Genomic DNA, 13,250 nt, shown 5'->3' with positions numbered 1-13,250 from the left:
GGCTGATTATTACGGTTTATATACTAATACATTTTCCATATCTCAAGAACGAACTCGAATCAGCCAGTGATGCATGTAATATTTTTACTTGGAATAACATTCTGAACACGCTAACGAAATTTATTATTCACCAGGAAACACTCAGTATATGTATAACGATCAATTACCTGAGTTTGCTGCCATGGGTCGTTAATCTCTTTGCAGTATTTAACACGCAAAGAGTGGCTCTATTTACACGTGTGTTTCCACTTTGCGGACGTTTTTGATTAGAAACGCTTTTGTCGCGATCTGTCGTCGAATCAAAAGTTCGTGCGAGTAAACATTTGGAGCAAATCTCTCAAGGCTCGCCGATGGAACGAATTTTTCAGACCTGTGTACGGTCATTGATATTTCGGTATTCTTCCAAACAAATGCACACGTTATTATCAATTTCATGGATGCTTCTGTCACAGTTGATTAAACTTTTGGCTTTTCGTGCGCGAGCTGAGATTTGCGGCGAAGATCAGTCGATAGGATTAAAACGTTATTAAATCCATTTGCCGTTTCACAGTGTGTGCAGATATTGCGTTTGTTATCTGGCGTTGACCAGAAGCGCATGGATCCACGATGTGGATTCCACATTCATAGATCGATACGCGCGACGATTTTTTATTCGACTCCACGAGTGCGTCTCGTCGTATGTCGCTTTTCATTTTCCACAATGGAAAACGACATCGTTTTTTCTATTTATTTCTGTCGAACTTCCTATGTATTTTTCTTTTGGTCGTATTTGAATCGCATATTCATCAGATACGCTTCGATTCGAAGATGGCGAAAACTGAGAATCATCTTGAAAGACGACCCGATTTCGTAGCTGGATAATTCAGAAGGAAATTATTATATTTCATAACGATCACTCAACCGAATACCTCGTCAAAGCTTTGCTTTACTGTCGGTTTTTAATGGAAAATAACAACGACGAGCTTCGTACCAGTTTATTCGGAACGAACGGCTCCTATTCACGAATTTACAGCCACTGATCAACGAGAAAGACCATCCGTGGCTGTTGTGCGATAGCAGCGTTGCAACAGGAATATTTGCCAGAAGCTTCCGCGATAAAAGGAAAACGTAATGATACTTTTCCACCGACATGCGATACGAAATCCTAAATGGCCTTTCCTAACTATACGTATATATAAGTATGGACGATCATGCATGGAGTGTATGAAATTCTCGTAATATTTGTGGAAACGTGTGCGAACGAGATAACAAGAAAAAGAAGAGAAGCGATATAGCATCGCGACGATGTTGATCGATTGGATACAGTCGTGCCATGATTCTAATATATCGTGGCGATTCGTCAATTTTTGATTGCTTACCCTTCGTGAGAGAGTGGCGATTGTGTGCAGAACTGGACCTTTGGTTAGTTTCCTCAGAAGCGGCTCCAGCTGTAACAAAATTATTCGTTTTAATTGACCGACTATTATTACATCGTTCGATATGACGATTCGAGTTTTAGCGCAATTAAAGTGCGATAGGCGATTTATCGATTAAAGTACATGTAAGCCTGATTTTTTATTAATAAGTGCATTAACGTAAATTAATAATTACAACGACTGTAATATAAATAAAGGCTCGACTGATGTAATAAATCTCTTGAATATTAAGAAAAACATTAATAACATTAATTATATTATTAAAGTTAACGTAGCAATGAAGCTACTATTATTCGTTTTTTACAAAATCTTGTGGTTTTGTCACCTATTTTCAAAACACTATCTTCTATCTATCTTCGAATCTATCAGGTTGTTCATCTTTCAACTATTCCATATTAGAATCCTTTTCTTTCATCGCCAGAACTTATATTTTTCCCATCAGATGTTCAATTGTTTCTTTTTAAGATGAAGAAACAGACCGTCCAATTTATAATTTTTAAAGACGAAAATTCCGCCAGAAACTAGCTTACAGAGTAAAGTTTATTAGAAATTCTCCGCTGATATTCGGTTTCCTTTTCACCCCTTGTTAGGTCGCATGTCTCTAAATGTCGTCAAGTGCTGTGCTTGTGTCGACCACTCGTGGCTAACTATTCATCAGTTACTCGTGAAAGAGAGAGAGAAAGAGAGAGAGAGAGAGACAACGTAGAGAATAGCTGCCTTTATGCCGGAGCATCCATTGACTCTGCATATAAGGCTAACTATCACGATGCCTGCGTCTTTCGCCCACGTTGCTAACAAGCTTATTAACTGTGTCTTCATTAATCCCCTCTCTCTCCAAGCTGCTAATAAACACTTTCAACGGAGAAATTCAGCTTTCCGGCAGACAGACCGCGAGCCACGTTCCAATTATTTTTCCACCACGTGAAATTAGCCATGTAAATATCGTCGGGAACGTTTTTACGCAACCTGCGCGCTAGTTTCGTTTTTATATATTGTACGTACGTATATTGTAAGCTGATGAAACGGTTACCCAACGACGTAACAGTTTTCACTCGTCACTTTCTCCGCTACGTTCTTCCATTGTGAACGCCGTTGCTCTCGATCGGTAATCGTTGCAAATCATTTCCAAGTACTCTGCCAATTTCTATTTCCTAAACATTTGCTCGTCTTATAGAAGGCACTTGTACATTCTATTTAGATCGCCTGTGTTTATACAAATTCATTTTATTCATAATTCAGTTTTATACATTATACACTTGAAGAAGTGGAATTTGAATAGAGATATCTCACTAGTTAAATATCAATAATTGTGCATCGCACAAGAGGAGACATTGAAAGGAATACGCAGGTCTGATTGACTACATTCTAATAAAGCTTATCATCTTCGATGTACTTTTTAAAATAAAGCACGCGTTATTTTCCTTATTAATCAAGATAAGCAAACACATGTATAAATTATATATACAACAAATTGCATAGAAGAGAAACATACAGAGTATGTCTCTTGCTTTCATGCCTCGAGTGCATTTTCTTTGAGGGACGTACAATATTTTAAAAATCTTATACATGTATAGTATATTCTTGCATATTACATGCATTCTCTATGCCATATATCAAAATAAATATATAAAAATTCCAAATCTGGTTGTACCATGCAAAAGAATCCATACTATTCTCCTCACCATAAAGTTCTCTTTAAAAAAGATACTACAACCATTATATTTTCTTAAAGCGTTAAATACAAGCCTCTGATTAGAAGATAGCTGTCGAAGCTGGTGGTTTCAAGGTTTGTAGCGTATAATAACGTAATTTCATTGAACAGGTTACACTTCGCGGGTCATTTCTCTGGCAATCGATTCGGGGTTTCGTACTCGTTCACGCGTATATATCGCTGGCGAAAACGATCCGCTGGCGCGTTTATTTTGCACATCGCCCAAGGGTGTGTTGTACGTAGAACGAAATCAGAAAGCGGTCAGTAGATCGGGCTACCATGGATACTAGTTGTTCGCTTCAATCGATCTCGATCAGTTGTGAAACGAGCTTCTCCGCGTAGTGTAGCACACTGCATAAACTCCGTGTAATAGCCAAGGATTTTGTCGATAAAAGTTAATTATGCGATTTTGTGCCACGCCCGTGCAAGTTAATAGTTTGTTAGGCGATTCAGCGCCTAATCAAATTTTCAAAAATTTGAATTTTCAAATTTTCAAAAACTCAAATTTTTAAATTTTCAAAAATTCAAAAATTCAAATTTTTTAATTTTCAAATTTTCAAAAATTCAAATTTTTGAATTTTCAAATATTCAAATTTTCAAATTTTCAAAAATTCAAATTTTTAAATTTTCAAATTTTCAAATTTTTAAATTTTCAAATTTTTAAATTTTCAAATATTCAAATTTTCAAATTTTTAAATTTTCAAATATTCAAATTTTCAAATATTCAAATTTTCAAATTTTCAAAAATTCAAATATTTAAATTTTCAAATTACTAAATTTTCAAATTTTCAAAAATTCAAATTTTTAAATTTTCAAATTTTCAAATATTCAAATTTTCAAATTTTTAAATTTTCAAATTTACAAAAGTTTAAATTTTTAAATTTTCAAATTTTCAAACTTTCAAATTTTCAAATATTCAAATTTTTAAATTTTCAAATTTTCAAAAATTCAAATTTTTAAATTTTCAAATTTTCAAATTTTCAAATATTCAAATTTTTAAATTTTCAAATATTCAAATTTTCAAAATTTTAAATTTTCAAATATTCAAATTTTCAAAAATTCAAATTTTTAAATTTTCAAATTTTTAAATTTTCAAATATTCAAATTTTCAAATTTTTAAATTTTCAAATATTCAAATTTTCAAATATTCAAATTTTTAAATTTTCAAATTTTCAAATATTCAAATTTTTAAATTTTCAAATTTTCAAAAATTCAAATTTTTAAATTTTCAAATTTTTAAATTTTCAAATATTCAAATTTTCAAATTTTTAAATTTTCAAATTTTCAAAAATTCAAATTTTTAAATTTTCAAATTACTAAATTTTCAAATTTTCAAAAATTCAAATTTTCAAATATTCAAATTTTCAAATTTTTAAATTTTCAAATATTCAAATTTTCAAATTTTCAAATATTCAAATTTTCAAATATTCAAATTTTCAAATTTTTAAATTTTCAAATATTCAAATATTCAAATTATCAAATCTTCAAATTTTCAAAAATTCAAATTTTTAAATTTTCAAATTTTCAAATTTTCAAAAATTCAAATTTTTAAATTTTCAAATATTCAAATTTTTAAATTTTCAAATTTTCAAATTTTTAAATTTTCAAATATTCAAATTTTCAAATTTTCAAATATTCAAATTTTCAAATTTTTAAATTTTCAAATTTTTAAATTTTCAAATATTCAAATTTTTAAATTTTCAAATATTCAAATTTTTAAATTTTCAAATATTCAAATTTTCAAATTTTTAAATTTTCAAATTTTCAAATTTTCAAATTTTTAAATTTTCAAATATTCAAATTTTCAAAAATTCAAATTTTTAAATTTTCAAATATTCAAATTTTCAAATTTTTAAATTTTCAAATTTTCAAATTTTCAAAAGTTTAAATTTCTAAATTTTTAAATTTTCAAAAATTCAAATTTTTAAATTTTCAAATTTTCAAATTTTCAAATATTCAAATTTTTAAATTTTCGAATTTTCAAAAATTCAAATTTTTAAATTTTCAAATTTTCAAAAATTCAAATTTTTAAATTTTCAAATATTCAAATTTTTAAATTTTCAAATTTTCAAATTTTCAAATTTTTAAATTTTCAAATATTCAAATTTTTAAGTTTTCAAATATTCAAATTTTCAAAAATTCAAATTTTCAAATTTTCAAAAGTTTAAATTTCTAAATTTTTAAATTTTCAAAAATTCAAATTTTTAAATTTTCAAATTTTCAAATTTTCAAATATTCAAATTTTTAAATTTTCGAATTTTCAAAAATTCAAATTTTTAAATTTTCAAATTTTCAAAAGTTTAAATTTTTAAATTTTCAAATTTTTAAATTTTCAAATATTCAAATTTTCAAATTTTCAAATTTTCAAATATTCAAATTTTTAAATTTTCAAATATTCAAATTTTCAAATTTTCAAATTTTCAAATATTCAAATTTTTAAATTTTCAAATTTTCAAAAATTCAAATTTTTAAATTTTCAAATTTTCAAATTTTTAAATTTTCAAATATTCAAATTTTCAAATTTTCAAATATTCAAATTTTCAAATTTTTAAATTTTCAAATTTTTAAATTTTCAAATATTCAAATTTTCAAATTTTTAAATTTTCAAATTTTCAAAAATTCAAATTTTTAAATTTTCAAATTACTAAATTTTCAAATTTTCAAAAATTCAAATTTTTAAATTTTCAAATTTTCAAATTTTTAAATTTTCAAAAATTCAAATTTTTAAATTTTCAAATTTTCAAATTTTCAAAAATTCAAATTTTTAAATTTTCAAATATTCAAATTTTTGAATTTTCAAATTTTCAAATTTTTAAATTTTCAAATATTCAAATTTTCAAATTTTCAAATATTCAAATTTTCAAATTTTTAAATTTTCAAATTTTTAAATTTTCAAATATTCAAATTTTCAAATATTCAAATTTTCAAAAATTCAAATTTTCAAATATTCAAATTTTCAAATTTTTAAATTTTCAAATTTTCAAATTTTCAAAAGTTTAAATTTCTAAATTTTTAAATTTTCAAAAATTCAAATTTTTAAATTTTCAAATTTTCAAATTTTCAAATATTCAAATTTTTAAATTTTCGAATTTTCAAAAATTCAAATTTTTAAATTTTCAAATTTTCAAAAATTCAAATTTTTAAATTTTCAAATATTCAAATTTTTAAATTTTCAAATTTTCAAATTTTCAAATTTTTAAATTTTCAAATATTCAAATTTTTAAATTTTCAAATATTCAAATTTTCAAAAATTCAAATTTTTAAATTTTCAAATTTTTAAATTTTCAAATTTTCAAAAGTTTAAATTTCTAAATTTTTAAATTTTCAAAAATTCAAATTTTTAAATTTTCAAATTTTCAAATTTTCAAATATTCAAATTTTTAAATTTTCGAATTTTCAAAAATTCAAATTTTTAAATTTTCAAATTTTCAAAAATTCAAATTTTTAAATTTTCAAATTTTCAAAAGTTTAAATTTTTAAATTTTCAAATTTTTAAATTTTCAAATTTTCAAAAGTTTAAATTTTTAAATTTTCAAATATTCAAATTGTTAAATTTTCAAATATTCAAATTTTTAAATTTTCAAATTTTCAAATTTTCAAATTTTCAAATTTTCAAATTTTCAAATATTCAAATTTTTAAATTTTTAAATTTTCAAATTTTCAAATATTCAAATTTTTAAATTTTCAAATTTTCAAAAATTCAAATTTTTAAATTTTCAAATTTTCAAATTTTTAAATTTTCAAATATTCAAATTTTTAAATTTTCAAATATTCAAATTTTCAAATTTTTAAATTTTCAAATTTTCAAATATTCAAATTTTTAAATTTTCAAATTTTCAAAAATTCAAATTTTTAATTTTTCAAATATTCAAATTTTCAAATATTCAAATTTTCAAATATTCAAATTTTCAAATATTCAAATTTTTAAATTTTCAAATTTTCAAATTTTCAAATTTTCAAATTTTTAAATTTTCAAATTTTCAAAAATTCAAATTTTTAAATTTTAAAATATTCAAATTTTTAAATTTTCAAATTTTCAAAAATTCAAATTTTTAAATTTTCAAATTTTCGAATTTTCAAATATTCAAATTTTTAAATTTTCAAATTTTCAAAAATTCAAAATTTTAAATTTTCAAAAATTCAAATTTTTAAATTTTCAAATTTTCAAGAATTTCAAATTTTTAAATTTTCAAATTTCCAAATTTTCAAAGTTTCAGAAATTCAAATTTTCGAGTACGGAGTACATTTTACGTAGAGACAATTTGAAATTTGGACTGCAAAAACTATCTGTGAATTAATATTCTTACAATCTTTCATTGAATCTATATGGAATTAAATTCTTCTCATTTCTTACTGAACAACAGTTGTCAATAATTGTATTAGCAAAAATTGAAGGGCTCGTAGTAGAAACAACCTTAGACTTTGTCCATGCTTGTACTTTTCCAAGAAAATAATAGAAGATTTTAGTATCTTTAAGTTCTGTTGTTTAATAGATGTCAATCCTTCTTAATAAGATATTGACTGTACAATACAATTGCTATAAGTGTATTTGTACTTATATCGCAGAAGAATTGCATTTTATTAAATGATGAAGTTATGGGTCTCGTGACATAGTCTGTTTTAGCAAAACCAGTTCAGTTTCCTTGGACAATAAGTCAAGATCAATCATATCGATTCTACCATGTTTGGAGTTTTGCTTTCGACAGCCAGAACCTAAAATCAAAAACGTGGAGAAACTTGTTACGAAACACATTTTGTTACGTGTCTCTCAATTAACTTGTACTTATCGAAGATTAGGATGTGTGGTTTTAAAAGAAACAGCAAGAAACAATTCTTGCAGAGATCCTTAAGTTCTCCAAAAATGTCTCCGAATAATGTTTCAATATTCAAAAGTAACCGCTGATTTTATCACCGCGCTATATCGTTTCCACATATAGGATCTGCATGCAGGTGAGCTCTGCGGTCGAACACGACGGCGAACTTCGACATTTCTATCCTTGGCTAGTTCTTCTCCGCCATTATCCGGGGAAGTTCGCCAAGTCAGTGGTGCGGAAGTCGCCTGCGTCGTGAACAACGAAGAAGATTGATCATTTCGTCGAGGGATAAATCGATTCGCCGGAAATTGACGGAGAATTTAACGAAATATTATTCTGAGTGATAGTCCATAAATAAATTTGTACTTGGAAAGGACCAACTAACTAATTTCCCAGGATAGATTAATAATACAATTCGTCCTGATTATAATTTCCCACGTATCGCATATCTGGATAGAGTTCAGGGTGGATATATGAAAACATTCGTGTATAATCGGGGCATTCGTCTATTTGCCATGAATCCCTTTGATGATGCCAATTTTGCTTCTCGACAATTCCCTCGCTAATGATCGTGCCAACTGCTCGTGTTATTATGTTAATTCGTTGAATAAACTGCTGGAATTTTCATCAACACTAGGGTAACAGCTAAGTGACCGTTTAACCTAAATATGCGTATTATTCTTGCAGAAGTACGATGGAGGATAATTTTTGTATCTATTCTAAAAATTTTAGAAATATTGTTATTATCTCCCTCGAACAGTTGGAGTACTAAGTTAATAAAAAACAATAATACAACAATTTAATTGATACATCCAATTTTAAGCCTGTCGATTGGATTATTAAATAAACGATAGACTAAACTTTGATCAATATACATTTGATTTAAATTCCAAACAGAAGAGAAATGCTGTTTCCTTTAAAAACATCGTAAACAAGAAACTCAGGATATCTGAGTAAAATTATAAGTTAAGCGTTCTAAATGCTGCTGCAATAGCACGGAGAACTTTGTTATCCTGGCGCTTAATACATCGTCGAAACGAACGTACAGATAGCAGCCAAGTTTCTGGAACTTGAATGCACTCGTTCGACTGCGCAACCATGGATTTCCTACTGGGAGCTATCAAAAATATTTGCTGGCACGTCTGCGGGGGAATTAACGCGTTGCAGCTATTACGCGAGGGCGTAAATGATGCCGGCGTAAATTGGAACTGGGCTAGGCCACGATAATGACTCGACTCTCGACGCGTTAAATATTACCAACAAGATACTACAAGGAACTTTACAGCAGCCGATGAAGTTTAAAAATTTATATACTTCTCCCACACGAGTTTCTTGATTTACGGATCGCAACGCAGTAGACATTCGGTTATCCGGCTCGGCTTTAACCGATTGCGATCTTGGTTTGGATTAAGGTTGACCAGAAATATCATTGACGCATAAATGCAGTTTTTCTAGTTCATATACACACATATGTAAACGTATATATAACGTATACCTTTTACCTACCGATCATCGTCATCAAACTTGGAAACTTAAAGAAAACGTTGACAGGATTCTATATTCCTTCCAAAATCTTTTCAACGAAGTACGTATTGAAGTAAAGAAAATTACCATTGAGCGCTAATTTCGAAATTAATAAGAGCAGCAGGAGATTTATTATAGATAGAAAAATGGATCCAAACTTTTGACCAGTGCCAATGCACCAACACACCAGTATGTATATATATAAAACAATGAACATACATGTGTTCATATTTTTCATTAACCGGTAAATGATAACAGATATATATTGTCGTAGCAACTTGTCAGAGGTGTTCCGTTCCATGCAAGTCGGATAAGCGAGACTCCACTGAATCTCTAGACAAATGGAAATCGACGTCGAACGAAGCAGGGAGACTTTAAAGAAAAAATCGTTTTATCGAACTCGGCTCTTTAGCTGAGTTTCTCGTCTAAGCGCTCGTTGACCCTTTCTTCGTCTCCGTATCCTTTGAGAAATCGTTCTTCGGTCGATCTTCCATCCACCGTACGGAGATCCAAGCTATTAAAACGTCACTATCGTGGATCGCCGTGGCACGATAATGAAAACTGAGAGCTCGTAATTCCAACGAAGGCTCGGCAGTAATTTCAATGGATGGATGAAGGAGATTATTACTCGTGCGAGCGAACAAGCCGCCATTACTCGTCGGCGTGGCTCAAGTCGCGCGAATGGTTGTCTCTAAAGAGAGTATCCTCGTCAGAAGGATAACCGGGTGGCACAGTACGGCGTGGCATGCAGTGGACAAAAATCGAAATAATCCACTGTTCGATTTTGATCTTATTGTTCGATGATATTATCAGTTTGTATGTAAATAATATAAAAAATGTAAAGAGTAATTCCCCAAAAAGTCGACGGTAGTAAACATCGTTTGCACGTGAAAATCTAATCACTTGAAAATTGCCCGTTCGTTATACATTATTGTTTGTTAATTCTTCTTAATTAGTGTTTGTTACACTTTAAACATGGAGAATTATAGTAAAGATACGTATAACTTTAATTGGCAATTTAAAAATTGCTGTCTCTCTTTAAAGTGAGATTTAAAAAGAATGGTTCAAACCATCCTGCAATTTTGATTGTTCTGTGTCAGAAAGATATTGCATTACATTGCTACATAATCTTTTTCCGCTACAAACTGGTACACTGCGCGTTCTTTATTTCTTTCAGTGAAATCCACTCGTAATTTCGACTTGCATCAAGAGTGAATTTCTGATCGCATTTGTTCCGACAAAAGTTTAAAAGTTACGGAAAAACTCTGTTCTTTACTAAATGTCAGCACAATATCTGACAGAACAGAATGGAAGTATAAATTATTTCTGCGTAACACTTATGCAAAAATGGAGAAATTTACTCAAACGACATTGTGTGTAGTTAGACAAAGAAACAAATATTCAAACTGTTTCAACTGAGCCAGAAAGTAGGAAAAATACTAACAAAGATTTGATAAACAGACTTCTACCCACCTCGGATCCTCTGATTATTTAGTTTTAGAAAAATGTACACATTCAGATTATAAGCATTTCTTTTTTATCTTTGTCCCAAATCCTCATTCAAATGCTACACTGTGGAACGTGAGAACGTGGGCTGCGAACGAGGCGAACGTGGGCTGCGAAAGTGCGAACGTTGCCTGCAAACGTGCGAACATGGTCCGTGAATTGTGATTTTTGCCCAAAATCCTCATTCAAATGCCGCACTGTGGGTGGATGAAACTTTTCTCGAAGGTGGCATCACGTTTTATTAACCGTTCATTACGTCCATGTTCACGATGAAAAGGGTTAGAACTTCCTTTTGTCTGGATGCGTTCTCGAAGAATGGAAATTAATGTCGACGCCTAATATAGGTAGATTCGTTTACTGCAATGAATAATACGGCAACAGCACGATACACGAGTCAGCTTTTTGAAAGGGTCGTTCATGTGCAATTTGTGTTTATTCAATTTGGATATTCATTATCGGTCGAAACCAACTGATTGTTTCAGTAAGAATATAACGAATAACGAAACAATATTGGACAAATAATGTCGATCGAAATGGTTTCGGCAATAAAGCGTTTTCGATGAGAACATCGCGATAGGAATGAAACTGGTCCTTGAAAAAAAAAGAAAAAAAAAAAACAGTTTTATAGCTGTTAAACGGCTCGATGGTGATAAAAGCGTTGGGTTTGTAGTCGAGGATGCATCGTGTCACTTTAAAAAGAGATGTACCGGTTGGTATGAATACGTCAAAAATCGAATCGAATCCACTGAGGAAATTGATATCACTTTCACGTGTGAACGCATAAAGGAAACAACGAGTAGAGTGGCATGGATCGGCGTAAAACACGCTAGAAAGATCACAGAGTAGTATAAGAGAACACTCAGAGGAATAAACACGATACACGAAGCCACTCGTATAACGAGCACGTTCGTTTCAACTTCCGGTGTCCGCATGAACACCCCTGCGAAGCATTTTGGCGGTGCTAAATAATCTTCTGATTTACTGCCTCGTGTCGCGAATAGCAAATAATAGTCACTTCGCGTTGCTCCAGTTCGCTTTTGCGCGAAGCACACGAACGGCGCTTCTGACGTTCTACCTTCCGGAATTAATATCCCGCAACGAGGATGTTTAACGACACTGAAATAATTTGGTGAAATTAAAACTTTCCTTTGCCCCTTGTTTGTTTTCGCTTCCGTGCGCGAATTGAACTACGCGTATCTGTTGCCAAGAGCTTCAAGTCAACATTTAGGCACTTGACTCTTTGTTTTTCTTTTTTGTGTCTCGCGTAACCAACGTCTCTCGAATTTTTACGAATCAGAAAATGCAAAAAATTCCAATTCTCTTACAGTGGCTGGAAATCGTGAAATTATATTAGAATGTTAAAGATGTTCGTAGTGCCTTTGACAGTTGATATACAGTAGCGCACAAAGTTTAACTATAAACGGTTGGATGGCATAATTTTATAAAATGGAATTGTATTCGATGAAAGCAATAAATATAATATATCTTGTAGACGACTGCCAGAAATATGATGAAATATATCTAATAAAAAAGTTACTAGGTACAACTATACACACAAATAAATTACTTAGCAACTTTAAAATTACAATTTGTCTATTACTATATTTGATGGATTTCGAGGAAGCACGATCAAATGAAACACCAAGTTTTATCTCTTTACTTACAAAGTTTTCAGTCTTTAACGAGTTAACGTTGAGTTTCGTATATCGAGGAAGATTAGGAAGAAACATGAATCTTACCAGGAATGTATAATTTCGTACTTTATACGTAACATAGTCACACTGTCATTTATTCTGGCGCTTACTTAAACGAAGCAAAATCTATTTAAAGAACTTTATTGTTGAACAGAATTTATCGATAAATAGTTGTTTGAGAGAGAACTCGTGAATAGCAGAAGAAGAAATATTTGAACAGTAGAAATAAACGTGTGTATGAAATACAGTGATAAATAAATACAGCATATAACTAACACCTAATATTAGCCTAACTTTAAGAAGCGATCACCAAAAAGCTATAACTTTCACGTAGGCAAGTTGATACACTTTTTACAATATATTCTCAATAACTGCTTTTTAATAAATGAACTATCCCTTTGTGAATCACTTTCACTGTGTCTGCGTTCAAGAAACGTCCTCGATTATAGCAAATCTCACTTTAATTTTCACTGTATTTTCGTGTATTTACGTGTTCCAACACTAATAGCATGGAAATACTTTCAATTTCAAATTGAAAGAATCTAGAAAAGAATTAAAAAGAAAATTGTTTTAATATAATAATGGA

At 29.5% G+C, this 13,250-nt stretch overlaps 1 protein-coding gene across 25 annotated transcripts in view; it reads right to left on the bottom strand.

Moving 5' to 3' along the window:
* LOC100648046 (MAP7 domain-containing protein 1) overlaps positions 1-13,250 on the bottom strand; it is a 197,327-nt gene that overhangs the window by 22,324 nt on the left and 161,753 nt on the right. For all 25 annotated transcript variants that reach the window (XM_048414396.1, XM_048414399.1, XM_048414402.1 and 22 more), the window contains one exon: positions 1,359-1,427. In XM_048414396.1, coding sequence (XP_048270353.1) covers positions 1,359-1,427 — 69 coding nt within the window. The remainder of the gene's footprint in view (positions 1-1,358; positions 1,428-13,250) is intronic.

This window comes from Bombus terrestris, chromosome 2 (assembly GCF_910591885.1).
Source record: "Bombus terrestris chromosome 2, iyBomTerr1.2, whole genome shotgun sequence".
In the NCBI taxonomy this organism is placed as follows: domain Eukaryota; kingdom Metazoa; phylum Arthropoda; class Insecta; order Hymenoptera; family Apidae; genus Bombus; species Bombus terrestris.
Note: the sequence above shows the minus strand (reverse complement) of the source record. Positions and strands in the feature narration are given on the sequence as shown.